General features: G+C 44.2%; 1 protein-coding gene across 1 annotated transcript; it reads left to right on the top strand.

The window, feature by feature from the left end:
* The first annotated feature begins 571 nt into the window (after positions 1-571).
* On the top strand, positions 572-14,316 carry LOC109882577 (AP-1 complex subunit gamma-1-like). The gene is made up of 20 exons (XM_031810458.1): positions 572-790; positions 1,454-1,661; positions 1,955-2,626; positions 2,879-2,955; positions 3,166-3,261; positions 3,367-3,447; positions 3,538-3,636; positions 3,787-3,842; positions 5,545-5,658; positions 5,794-5,934; positions 6,248-6,302; positions 9,217-9,339; positions 9,485-9,574; positions 9,684-9,811; positions 9,989-10,093; positions 11,517-11,661; positions 11,826-11,970; positions 12,174-12,328; positions 12,534-12,632; positions 12,739-14,316. The coding sequence occupies exons 3-20, from the start codon at positions 2,497-2,499 to the stop codon at positions 12,835-12,837; spliced, it is 1,938 nt and encodes a 645-aa protein (XP_031666318.1). The 5' UTR covers positions 572-790; positions 1,454-1,661; positions 1,955-2,496; the 3' UTR covers positions 12,838-14,316.
* Positions 14,317-14,413: the final 97 nt, after the last annotated feature.

Below are 14,413 nucleotides of genomic sequence, written 5' to 3'. Positions count from 1 at the left end.
TTCGTTTGATTCATTGAACAAACGATAACCAGTTTGTTGCTAAATGTTTTGCAACAAGAAACGTTTTACAACGGAATCCGATTTAATACACCCCTGTTGTCAAGGACACCGACCTCCACGTAGCCTACAGTCTAGTCCTAGGAACAGACAGTGTTCCTAGCAAAGGTGTCTATAAATTCTGGATTACAATGCTATGTATTGGCCATTGAGAGGCTGACGCCAGTGGTCGGCCATATTGGCAACCCCCAGTAGGCGCAGTCCTACGTAGGATGAATGGAATTGTACTGTATTTAAATGAAATGTTAAGGACAACATTACATATTTAAGTATGTTTTTGTTATAGTGGGACACTAACATCATGCATTAAGGTGTATGTAATACAACAAATGTGGCAAAAATGAATGTAGGCATTCATTTCTATAGCTATTTTTCTTTCCAACGGCGAGGGAGTGCCAAGATGGAGGCAAGAGGCTTCAACACAGCACCCCCTACAAATCATCTAGTGTGTATATAAATAATTTGTTTTTTTAGCCTTCAGTTTTCCTAAGGGGCGGAGTTCAGGGCTTGTCAGAGATCCGATTTCGGAAGTGATGCTGCCATTATGTTTTTCAGATGAAGTTTATGGGTTTAGGTACTGTCGTACATTAGGCGTCCAGCCAATATAAGCCGCCGACTAGGTTTAGTTGCCCATTCATTTGTGAGGCAAGAGTTTAATGAATGTTGACATCTCCGTTTATTGAGCAAAGAAACCGGCTTGGTATTTTTATAGGGGCGTTTTCACTTTCTGAAGGTAAGAGACAAGCTCCCATGTAATCTGAGGTTATCCTCGGGCATTAACGTTAGCTAGCTGGCTAAATAAATGCATGGTTGACATCTCTATTAAACATGTTCTAAAAGTAGATCGCCTAACGAACTGAATTTCTATGCAAGAGCTGTGGTTCCTCGCTTGCCATCACAGCATAAAAACATCGTGTGTTGTGTGTGGCTAGGAGTGCTAGTTAGGCGAGTGGATTTGATAGTTAACTACATTGACTGTGTCAAGATAAAATTGACGTCAATGTTTTATATTTCACGGCTGCCTGTATCACGTAAAGCTTGTTTAGTTGTACATCATGATCGTTTCGTATTTTCCTTTTCACTGTAAATAATGACTGAACGGCTGCTCTATTAAACGAATTAGAGACCTTCTCGGGTGTATCATTAACCCCACTTGCACCTCGGAAGTAATATTGTTGTTCTTCATGACTGTACAGGAAATGCGAGTGTTTTTACAGGCGCTCATGAACGTGTTATTAGTCCTGCTTGGACAGATACTCAATGCATTTCCCCGTTCAGATTACTATGTATTCTTGTATGTCTGTCACTTGCCTTACGTGTCGGTGAACCAGGCAGGTAATAAGGACATTTGTTGATGTTGTTGGAGCTCATCCTGAACTCTCACTCACTCAAACAGCAGAGCCATGTCTCCTTCGGTGCGTCTGCAGGAGATGATCAGGGTGATCAGAGGAGCCCGTACACAGGGTGAGGAGCGTGGTGTGATCCAAAGAGAGTGTGCTGCCATCCGCGCACAGTTCAGACAGGCGGACAATGGGACCCGCTCTCACAATCTGGCAAAGCTGCTGTATGTGCACATGCTGGGCTACCCCGCCCACTTTGGTCAGGTAGTGAACAGTGCTCTTAAGATTGTAATTATGTATTTAGTTTCTACAGCGCTTTTCATTACATCTCAGTGTTAATAATATAAATAAACAAGCAACATATCAAATATATACAGAATGTAGCTACACTGAACAAAAATATAAATGCAACAATTTCAAAGATTTTACCGAGTTACAGATAATTTAAGGAAATCAGTCAATTTAAATCATTTCATTTGGCCCAAATCTATGAATTTCACATGACTGGGAATACAGCTATGCAACTGTTGGTCACAGATACCTTTTTTTTTTTAAAGGTAAGGGCGTGGATTAGACAACAAATCAGTATCCGATGTGATCACCATTTGCCTCATGCAGCACGGCACATCTCCTTCACATAGAGTTGATCAGGCTGTTGATTGTGGCCTGTGGAATGTTGTACCACTCCTCTTCAATGGCTGTGCGAAGTTGATGGATATTGGCGGAAACTGGAACACGCTGTCGTACAAGTCGATACAGAGCATTCCAAACGTACTCAATTGGTGGCATGTCTGGTGAGTAATGCAGGCCATGGAAGAACTGGGACATTTACAGCTTCCAGGAATTGTGTACAGATCCTTGCGACATGGGGGATGTGCATTATAATGCTGGAACATGAGTTGATGGCGGCTGATGAATGGCAAGACAATGGGCCTCCGGATGCCATAGATAAAATGCAATTGTGTTCGTTGTCTCTAGCTTATGCCTGCCCATACCATAAACCAACACCTCCGTGGGGCACTCTGTTTACAACGTTGACATTGCAACAGACTGATGTACACAACGCCATACACTGTCTGTCTGCCCGGATATTTTAGTTATGAATCTGATCGTGATGACATTGACATTTCAGGCAGCTCTATGTGCAGTACACATGGTGAGAAAAGTACCAGAGCTAGGGGAGCTGTTCACCCCTGCAGCTCGATCCCTGCTCTCTGAAAAGAACCACGGTGAGTCACTTTCATCTAACCATTTAAAAAATATATTTTTATTACCAGCAATCTGTTCAAATAAATAAAGCAAACCACTGTTCACTGTCTGCTCCTCTGTACCAGGCTGTCCGTCTCTACCTATTTCAGTCTTACATTTGAGGACAGTACGTAGTCTTACATTTTGACTGTGAGCTGTTATTATGCATGTTATAGTAAATGGTGTCAGTGTGGCATATATTCCCCTGTCCTAATGGTTTGGTCCTATTGCAGGGGTGTTACATGGAGCTGTGGTTCTGATCACTGAGCTGTGTGAGCGCAACCCAGACACTCTAGAGCAGTTTCGTAAGGTAAAACACACACACATACACCTCATCCTACTCCATTCCAGTACATCCACTCAACATGAGACATTACATTTCAGTCCCTTGTAATGTATATATTTGGTTTTACACTGTAAAACATCTAAACATCTAATTACAAAAAAGAGAACACATTATCCCACAACCCTAGATGATGGTCTGTGAGCCTGACTCCTGCTCTGTGTGTGTTTGGTCCAGGCGGTGCCGGAGCTGGTCCTGATGATGAAAGGCCTGGTGATGTCGGGCTACTCTCCAGAACACAATGTGGCTGGGATCAGTGACCCATTCCTGCAGGTCAGTGTTTTGAATAGGGAATTGGAATCGGGGTAAAAACAAGCATATTGTGACAGAATCTACATGTTTCTCTCTCTCTCTTCCTCCGACTTCCTCCATCATTAGGTGCGCATTCTTAGGTTGCTGAGGATCCTGGGGCGCAATAATGACACAGCCAGTGATGCCATGAATGATCTGCTGGCCCAGGTACAGTATTTCCATCAGTAAATAGTCATGCAGGGTTGTTGTATGAACTATTTAGATTTTAATCAAAGCTTTTGTATTATTGACCTTCAGGTGGCTACGAACACAGACAGCAGTAAGACCGCAGGCAGTGCTGTTTTGTATGAAACTGTTCTCACTGTCATGGACATCAAATCAGAAAGTGGCTTGAGGGTAAGTGTCACGCATCATACATAGCGTCATCAAGAGATTTCTTGTTTGTATATATTTATATCTATTGGAAGTGCTACAAGTGATGGAGGCTAATGTAGCTTACATTTCTGCATAACAGAAGCCGTATCTAAGATGTTTTGTGTGTGACAGGTCTTGGCTGTGAACATCCTGGGGAGATTTCTTCTGAACAATGATCGGAACATCCGGTTAGTCTTCCCTCTCTCTCTTCCTTTGATCTCATCTGGTCCTTTTTCATGGTTTCTGGCCTGTTGCCTAGAAGATTATTGTTGCCTGAGGCAGACAAACATCTGGATTCTGATCATGCTTAACACGGTCAGTAATGTCTATTTGTGGGATTATTTAGCTAGAGCCCTTAGAATGACAGACAGGGTTCTCTGTACATCGTGGGCTCACGTTCACATATGAAGTTTCCTTTTATCTGTCTGTTCTGAGGCATACTTCCTGTTGGGATTGCCTCAGTAGGGTCTGTCTGGTCCAGCAGGCTATTCTTGTCTGGTCTTAGGCTTAAGCTCACATCCCTGTGACAGTGTGACTGCTGCTGGAGAGCTGCTAGACTGGCTTAGATGGGATCATTCTGTCATATCGTTTCACCAGATGCACTACATATACAAAACTATGTGGACACCCATTCAAATTTGGCTATTTCAGCCACACTTGTTGCTGACAGGTGTATAAAATTGAGCACACAGTCATGCAATCTCCATAGCATAACATTGGCAGTAGAATGCCCTTACTGAAAATCTCAGTGACATTCAACTTGGCACTGTCATAGGATGCCATCTTTCCAACAAGTCAGTTCGGCAAATTTCTGCACTGCTAGAGCTGCCCCGGTCAACTGTAAGTGCTGTTATTGTGAAGTGGAAACATCTAGGAGCAACAATGGTTCAGGGAAGTGGTAGGCAAGCTCATAGAATGGGAACGCAGGGTCTTGAAGTGCTTAGCACGTAAAAATTGTCTATCCTTGGTTGCAACACTCACTACCGTTTAAAAAAAAATATATGTTTTTTTAACTGCTTCTGGAAGCAATGTCAGCACAACAACTGTTCGTCGGGAGCTTCATGAAATGTGTTTCCTTGGCCAAGCAGCCGCGCACAATAATGGTCTGGGGCTGTTCATGGTTCGGGCTACGCCCCTTTGTTCCACTGAAGGGATATCGTAACTCTACAGACTACAATGACATTCTAAATTATTCTGTGCTTCCAACTGTGGCAACAGTTTGGGGAAGGCCCTTTCCTGTTTCAGCATGACAATGCCCCTGTGCACAAAGTGAGGTTAATACAGAAATGGTTTGTTGAGATTGGTTTGGAATAACTTTACTAGCTTAAACAAAGCCCTTAACTTCAAAATCATCGAACACCTTTTGGATGAATTGGAACGCCGACTGCGAGCCATGCCTAATCGCATAACATCTGTGCCCGACCTCACTAATGCTCTTGTGGCTGAATAGAAGCAAATCCCCTCAGCAATGTTTCAACATCTAGTGGAGTCTTCCCAGAAGAGTGGAGGCTGTTATAGCAGCAAAGGGGGACCAACTCCATATTAATGCCCATGATTTTGATTTTCGACGAGCAGGTGTTCACATACTTTTTGTCATGTAGTGTAGATATTTAAAAGAAAATTCAAAGACCTTGAACTTGGAGGAGAGCAGTCATGCTTAACACCAGGGAAGAAAGCACACAGCAATTTTTTACATAAGATATATAAGATGGGAGATCTTGGAAATTATACTTGTAGACAAGAATCACAAGCATGTTGCTTGGTTGAGCAGAGTATATTTTCCGTGAAATGTATCCATGCACCAATTGTGTTGATCAATTCACAGCCCTCACACAAATATAATGCAGAAATATAACTTGTCTGAATGTCTTTATTTTTATTCATGCACAGGTATATTTCCATGACTTCCCTTCAGAAAATTGTTCAGACGGACCACAATGCAGTGCAGCGTCACAGGGGGACCATAGTGGACTGCCTGAAGGACCAGGATGCTTCTGTCAAACGGTAATGTTGTGATTTCTGAACTTATCTTACCAGCTGGCCATGTGCTGCCTATAAATGAGCTACGATGGAAGGAGTTGTGGTAATGTAGAGAACAGCAAACAGTATATTGTTCTATTATTTATGTTTATCCCTCAGCCGGGCGTTGGAGCTTTCTTTGGCCCTGGTGTCAGCTGTCAACATCCGCTCTCTGATGAAGGAGCTTCTCCTCTTCCTCTCCAGCTGTCCCCCAGAGCTCCGAGCACACACCACCTCGGGCATCTTCAACGCTGCAGAGAGGTACAGGGCTGGACCTCGCCTGGCTATGGGCTTTAATCTCTATGCCACAAAGTCTCTCTTTGTGGTCTGTGTATGCTGGGATGTCTCATTTTGTGTCTTTGTCTATATGAATGTTTCCCTGTCTCTTTGAGTGACATGTTACTGTGTTTCTGTCTTGCTCTCAGTGTCTGTATATCTCACAGCTATTTGGCTGTTCTATCATAAAACATACACAGGCCTAGCCAGGGGCCTGCCCTCCCTGTGTGTCAGTCTCTGTGACTGTCTATTTGTGTCTGAGCCACAACACTGACCACTAAGTCTCTGTCTCTGTTAGGTATGCTCCCTCTCAGCGCTGGCACATTGACACCATCCTGCATGTCCTCACCACGGTAAATAATGACACTATATACTGCACCACAATCGCCTGGTTTCAGAGCCTTTACAACTTGTTTTTAACTATGAATATCTATTGTAAATACCCCCATGATATGTCTCACTGGTCTCACCCCACTAGCCTATACCTCAAGCCGTCTGGGTGGAAACTAGGCCACCCCACGTTGCCAATGTTTGACTTTAGTCTAGACAGTGGAGTTCTTCACTGATCCAGAAAGGACCCGTTCCGACCCGCACCAAGAGCAGCAGCATAAATTCTAGAATTTCTCTCTCTACTGCAGCAGTCACATTCAGATCTGTATGGATCCTTCAGGACAAGTCAGTTAAAATGACACATACCTGGGACAATTCGATCCAACCCAGACCCGTGACATTATTTAGAGTTCTAGATCCGGACCCGCTGTCTAACTTTCTACTAGGCAGTACTAAATCAAATCACAGTTTATTTGTCACGTGTGCCGAATACAACAGGTGTAGACCTTACAGTGAAATGCTAAAATGCTTTTACAGTGAAACAGTAAAAAGACATTTGAAAATAACAGTAGCAAGGCTATACAGTGGAGCAAAAAAGTATTTAGTCAGCCACCAATTGTGCAAGTTTTTCCACTTAAAAAGATGAGAGGCCTGTAATTTTTATCATGGGTACACTTCAACTATGACAGACAAAATGAGAAGGAAAAAAATCCAGAAAATCACATTGTAGGATTTTTAATGAATTTATTTGCAAATTATGGTGGAAAATAAGAATTTGGTTACCTACAAACAAGCAAGATTTCTGGCTCTCACAGACCTGTAACTTCTTTTTTAAGAGGCTCCCCTGTCCTCCACTCGTTACCTGTATTAATGGCACCTGTTTGAACTTGTTATCAGTATAAAGACACCTGTCCACAACCTCAAACAGTCACACTCCAAACTCCACTATGGCCAAGACCAAAGAGCTGTCAAAGGACACCAGAAACAAAATTGTAGACCTGCACCAGGCTGGGAAGACTGAATCTGCAATAGGTAAGCAGCTTGGTTTGAAGAAATCAACTGTGGGAGCAATTATTAGGAAATGGAAGACATACAAGACCACTGATAATCTCCCTCGATCTGGGGCTCCACGCAAGATCTCACACCGTGGGGTCAAAATGATCACAAGAACAGTGAGCAAAAATCCCAGAACCACACCTAGTGAATGACCTGCAGAGAGCTGGGACCAAAGTAACAAAGCCTACCATCAGTAACACACTACGCCGCAAGGGACTCAAATCCTGCAGTGCCAGACGTGTCCCCCTGCTTAAGCCAGTACATGTCCAGGCCCGTCTGAAGTTAGCTAGAGAGCATTTGGATGATCCAGAAGAAGATCGGGAGAATGTCATATGGTCAGATGAAACCAAAATAGGAATTTTTGGTAAAAACTCAACTCGTCGTGTTTGGAGGACAAAGAATGCTGAGTTGCATCCAAAGAACACCATACCTACTGTGAAGCATGGGGGTGGAAACATCATGCTTTGGGGCTGTTTTTCTGCAAAGGGACCAGGACGACTGATCCGTGTAAAGGAAAGAATGAATGGGGCCATGTATCGTGGGATTTTGAGTGAAAACCTCCTTCCATCAGCAAGGGCATTGATGATGAAACGTGGCTGGGTCTTTCAGCATGACAATGATCCAAAACACACCACCCGGGCAACGAAGGAGTGACTTCGTAAGAAGCATTTCAAGGTCCTGGAGTGGCCTAGCCAGTCTCGAGATCTCAACCCCATAGAAAATCTTTGGAGGGAGTTGAAAGTCCGTGTTGCCCAGCAACAGCCCCAAAACATCACTGCTCTAGAGGAGATCTGCATGGAGGAATGGGCCAAAATACCAGCAACAGTGTGTGAACCTTGTGAAGACTTACAGAAAACGTTTGACCTCTGTCATTGCCAACAAAGGGTATATAACAAAGTATTGAGATACATTTTTGTTATTGACCAAATTCTTATTTTCCACCATAATTTGCAAATAAATTCATTAAAAATCCTACAATGTGATTTTCTTTTCTTCTCATTTTGTCTGTCATAGTTGAAGTGTACCTATGATGAAAATTACAGGCCTCTCATCTTTTTAAGTGGGAGAACTTGCACAATTGGTGGCTGACTAAATACTTTTTTGCCCCACTGTATACAGACACCGGTTATTCAAGCTTATTGAGCTAGTATGTAGATATGGTTAAAGTGACTATGCATGTATGATGAACAGAGAGTAGCAGAAGTGTAAAAAGAGGGGTTGGCAGGTGGTGGGACACAATGCAGATAGCCCGGTTAGCCAATGTGCAGGAGCACTGGTTGGTCGGGCCAATTGAGGTAGTATGCACATGAATGTATAGTTAAAGTGACTATGCATATATGATAAACAGAGTAGCAGCAGTGTAAAAAGAGGGGTTGGGGGGGGGGGCACAATGCAAATAGTCCGGGTAACCATTTGGTGTCGTATTGCTTGGGGGTAAAAACTTTGAGAAGCCTTTTCGTCCTATACTTGGCACTCCGGTATCGCTTGCCATTCGGTAGTGGAGAGAACAGTCTATGGCTGGGGTCTTTGAACATTTTTAGGGCCTTCCTCTGACACCGCCTGGTGTAGAGATCCTGGACTGCAGGCAGCTTTGCCCCAGTGATGTATTGGGCCATACGCACTACCCTCTGAAGTGCCTTGTGGTCGGAGGCCGAGCAATTGCTGTCATTACCAGGCAGGGATGCAAAACTGTTAGGTTGCAGCTGTAGAACCTTCTGAGGATCTCAGGACCCATGCCAAATCTTTTTAATTTCCTGAGGGGGAATAGGCTTTGTCATGCCCTCTTCATGACTGTCTTGGTGTGTTTGGACCATTCTAGTTGGTTGTTGATGTGGACACCAAGGAACTTGAAGCTCAGTCAAACTAAGAACTCTCTTTCAGGCAGGGGGTGACGTGCGGGATGAGACGGTGCCCAACCTGATCCAGCTCATCACCACCGCAACAGAACTTCACTGCTACACGGTCCACAAGCTGTACAGAGCCCTGATTACAGACATCTCAGTGGTATGGCTTTAGTATGAATGTGTTTGTGTGCCATGCTCTGTAGGAATGTGTGTGTGTGTGTGTGTGTTATCAGTCAGGAAAACCTCAAGGCTCTGGTTATACTCGGATTATCAGCTGTGGCACTGCAACGTTTGTGTGTACGCAGCAATCCCTGGTACAGGTTGCGTGCTGGTGTATTGGGGAGTATGGAGACCTGCTTCTGAGAGGAGAGTGTGAGGAGACAGAACCTGTTCAGGTACATGCTTTGGTTGTTGTAACACAGTCATGGTTAACACCAATTGACAATACAGTAGTAATTGTCATTAAACCGAGGCAGTAGTTCTTGTTTTCTGTCCTGCCCTTAGGTGACAGAGGATGATGTCCTGGACGCCTTGGAAACGGTTCTACAGTCACATATGTCATCGCCAGCAACCAGGGGCTTCGCTCTCACAGCAACCATGAAACTCAGCACACGCATAACACATAACGTGGAGTAAGCATCAGTATCTCACACTGCTTGAACTACTATACAGCAATAACTGAAAACTGCTATGTCTGTTTTTTCCCACTGTGTGGGGTCTTGGGACTTGACTCTCTACATTGCTGATACAGCAAATACTAAAATAGCTCTTGCTTCCGCCTGTTTTTCTCTCCCCTGTCCCTCTGGCAGTCGCATTAGGAGCATCGTCAGCATCTACGGCAGCTGTATCGACGTGGAACTCCAGCAGAGAGCAGTGGAATATAACGCTCTCTTCAAGAAATATGACCACATGAGGTACAACCTATAATGTACATAATACTATTTGCAATGTTAGCCAATCATACATGCATATAGTGGTGTCAGAGGAAGGCCCTAAAAAATGGTCAGACTCTAGTCCAAGACTGTTCTCTCTGCTACCGCACGGCAAGCGGTACCGGAGTGCCAAGTCTAGGTCCAAGAGGCTTTTAAACAGCTTCTACTCCCAAGCCATAAGACTCCTGAACACCTAATCAAATGTCTACTTGCATTGACCCCCCCCCCCCCCCCCCCCCCCTTCGCTTACACCGCTGCTACTGTCCATTGTTATCATCTATGCATAGTCACTTTAAACTCTATCTACATGTAGATATTACCTCAACTAACTGTACCGGTGCCCCCCTGTATATAGTCTCGCTATTGTTATTTTACTGCTGCTCTTGAATTGTTACTTTTATTTCTTATTCTTATCTGTATTTTTTTAAACTGCATTGTTTGTTAGGGCTCATAAGTAAGCATTTCACTGTAAGGGCTACACCTGTTGGTTAGGGGCTCATAAGTAAGCATTTCACTGTAAGGGCTACACCTGTTGGTTAGGGGCTCATAAGTAAGCATTTCACTGTAAGGGCTACACCTGTTGGTTAGGGGCTCATAAGTAATCTATTCACTGTAAGGGCTACACCTGTTGGTTAGGGGCTCATAAGTAAGCATTTCACTGTAAGGGCTACACCTGTTGGTTAGGGGCTCATAAGTAAGCATTTCACTGTAAGGGCTACACCTGTTGGTTAGGGGCTCATAAGTAAGCATTTCACTGTAAGGGCTACACCTGTTGGTTAGGGGCTCATAAGTAAGCATTTCACTGTAAGGGCTACACCTGTTGGTTAGGGGCTCATAAGTAAGCATTTCACTGTAAGGGCTACACCTGTTGGTTAGGGGCTCATAAGTAAGCATTTCACTGTAAGGGCTACACCTGTTGGTTAGGGGCTCATAAGTAAGCATTTCACTGTAAGGGCTACACCTGTTGGTTAGGGGCTCATAAGTAAGCATTTCACTGTAAGGGCTACACCTGTTGGTTAGGGGCTCATAAGTAAGCATTTCACTGTAAGGGCTACACCTGTTGGTTAGGGGCTCATAAGTAAGCATTTCACTGTAAGGGCTACACCTGTTGGTTAGGGGCTCATAAGTAATCTATTCACTGTAAGGGCTACACCTGTTGGTTAGGGGCTCGTAAGTAATCTATTCACTGTAAGGGCTACACCTGTTGGTTAGGGGCTCATAAGTAAGCATTTCACTGTAAGGGCTACACCTGTTGTATTTGGCGCATGTGACTAATAGAATTAGTTTTTGATTTCTACTATTATATTTTATGTATGGGTACATTGCCAGTGAGTGGGGCATTGCATCATGGAAGCCACTATATCCCACCCCAGTACACTGCTAAGAGAGCTCTCTGTGCTCGCAGGGCTGCGGTGCTGGAGAGAATGCCGGTGATTGACAAAAGCTCCCCGGGACATACCAATGGAGAATCAGCAGGGGGGACTATCAAAGAGTTGGAGCCAACCAAACTGACACAGGAAATAGTATTTCCCCAGGAACCTTCTAATCAGGTAAGTGATGAAAATGACTGCAATAAACTTAGGTATTTCAGCTATCTGGAGATATATATATATATAACTGACCTACTATTGTATACTGTGTGTGTACTTTCTCAAGCTAAACTTCTTGAATATTACATGATGTGTAATCTTTACCCTTGCTCTACCTTGTCAAGGTGTGTGATCTGTTGGACCTGCTGGGTGGTTCTGGGGAGCCTTTCCAGCCCAGCCCATCCCTGTCCAGCACAGCACCCGGCCCAGCTAGCAGCACGGCTGGGGGAGACCTACTGGACCTGCTGGGAGGCCTGGATGTAACACCTGGTGAGACACACACAACAGCTGAGAGAGGGAAAGAGATGGATGGAGGGCGAGATGGAGTCAAATATCAACTGTTTTGGAATGAACACATCTGTAGCTTTATACAAAATATACAGTACATCTTCATAATGGATTAAATGATCATCTGTTTTTGGTGTTGAATTCCATGATTTCCAGTGACAGATTTTTCTTCTTTGTTGCCATAGCACCACCTAGTGTTACAGTGTATGAGAAAAACGGTGTGACGCTGAAACTACAGACTGACACACAGACAGACACAGGGATGACTGTTACTCTCACTGCCACCAACTCCACTGACGGGGACATCACTGGCCTCACCCTGCAAGCAGCAGTACCCAAGGTCTGCTTCCCCATCTCTTTGTGTCGGAGTACCTTTTGTATTTGGTATTCCAAGCTTTTACGTCATGAGTAGGGTCCTCTAGACCATGTCACTGACCAGGAAGAACTCTGGGCCCTACTTATAGGCTGATGGTGACCTTTGTAAAACTCTGGGTCCTAGATATAGGCTGTTCATGACCTTTATCTTGCACTCCCATCCACCTCAGAGCGTCCAGTTACAGATGAAGGCTCCGAGTGGTGACGTCATCCCTGCGCATGGCTTAGGTCAGGTGACCCAGACTGTGCTCCTCAACAACCCAAACAAGGTGGGTCTTCATTCAGTCAGTTCATGGTCACCACATGCATGCGCACACCCACAATGGACTAAAAATTAACTCCCCCCCCCCCCCCCCCCCCCCCCCCCCCCCCCAGGTGAGTCTGAAGATTAGAGTGCGTGTGTGCTACACCAGCCAGAGCTCTGTCTGCCAGGACACGGTGCAGATCGACTCCTTCCCAAGCACTGCCTGGTAATGACCGCTGCAATCAACCTGTCCATCAACCCCGACACAGACATCAGACAATGTACGTGGAAGGATCGACAGCTGACCAGGCCCAGGAGTTGGGACCCATTCTACCTAACAGCTGCCTGTGAATCATTTCGAGGGGATCCTCTCTGTCAATCAACTATTCCACACTACAACCTGATGCTGTCAGTCCAAGCTGATGTTTTTTCAAATTACTCTTAATTCTGTTATTTTTCTAAATGGCTGACCCTCGTGAACTGTGGAAATTGTTCCCCTACAGTTTGACAAGGATTCATGTAGATGAACTCTCAAGAGACTCTGTCACCCTAAAAGCCATTGTCACCATTCTACCTTTTCAGCTCCTGTTCGGACTACTGGTATTACATTACCCATAGCGGTATTAATGACACCACTGAACATGGTACTAGCTTCGCTGTGTATTTCCAGAGTTGCAGGTCATCTGTGTCACATCAATCAACAACAGTAATATGCAGCTGTCTGCCTGAGCCAGTGGTACTCGTCCAATCAGAAGCTCAATAAATCCTGAGAACTGCAATCATGACTGTCCACATGAAAGGGGTCTGTCAGGATACATTTTAAGAGGAGTTGGAAGTCTTGGCTCGTGCAACCTTGTAAACTAGTTAAAAGCTTGACAACTTGTCTTTCACTCCAGGACTACTGACCTACTTACTGGTGTAGGTTACTGTTACAATTTTCTCTAGTCTGAGCCACATGATCAGCATCCCTTAACACTACGCCTTATCTATACTTACATGCCTTCCGTTGGTGTGCTCTTGTCCCTACCTCTCTTTACCATCTGATCGGCTGCTTCTCTCTTCCCTTGTGCCTGTCACTCAGAACCCCCTTTTGGAGCTGAGGTATTATGGTGTATGTGTATATTGAGGTGAGAGTTGCTGTTTTATCTGTGAATGATTTAACTCCCCCATATCGCTGTATCTTCGAAGCATCAGTGCCAGTCCTAACCAGTGTTTCCCCTGCCATAGCTTTAGCTTCCAAAGTTATTTTTTATGCCCGGGGAAAGACTGGCCCTGACCCCTGCCCTCTTTCAGCTAAAAAAATGTTCTTGTTCTTAAAACACTAGATAGTCTTGGGTTGTATGAGATTGCAAATCTTGTTGCAATACCAAATAATTGATGCATATTGGAGAAGTGCCTCCACAAGGTTACAAAAGTTTAAAAAAAATTAAATTAATTTGGTAACTTTTATTGTTTGGTAACAATATTCCAAACATCTGGGCCTTATTACCAGCTGCCCTTGCAATTGTTTGTAAGTAAATTGGTTTGTGGATATTAGTAAGTGTATGCTTCCAATGGGATTCAGTGCAAATAAGCAAAACATCCACCCTTTAGACCACTACACTCAAAGGAACCAGCTGGAGAAATGGAGGCGGAAAGAGAATTTGGTTTGTGTGCATTGCCTTCGACTCCCATGTTGTCATTTCTAATTAAAGGTTATCAAACCTTAATGAGTTTAGAATTCCTATAACTTCCTATATATGGAAAGTAGTATAACAATGTCCTGCTAAGTCACACACTCATACAATAGCAGCCATAAAGCCATGT

This window comes from Oncorhynchus kisutch, linkage group LG30, assembly GCF_002021735.2.
Source record: "Oncorhynchus kisutch isolate 150728-3 linkage group LG30, Okis_V2, whole genome shotgun sequence".
Lineage (NCBI taxonomy): Eukaryota > Metazoa > Chordata > Actinopteri > Salmoniformes > Salmonidae > Oncorhynchus > Oncorhynchus kisutch.
Note: the sequence above shows the minus strand (reverse complement) of the source record. Positions and strands in the feature narration are given on the sequence as shown.

Coding starts and splice junctions, on each gene's coding strand:
- LOC109882577 (XM_031810458.1), top strand. CDS start 2,497: ATGAATCTGATCGTGATGACATTGACATTTCAGGCAGCTCTATGTGCA. Junction 3,262..3,366: donor TCAGTGACCCATTCCTGCAG/GTCAGTGTTTTG, acceptor CTCCATCATTAG/GTGCGCATTCTTAGGTTGCT. Junction 9,575..9,683: donor AGGAGACAGAACCTGTTCAG/GTACATGCTTTG, acceptor TCCTGCCCTTAG/GTGACAGAGGATGATGTCCT.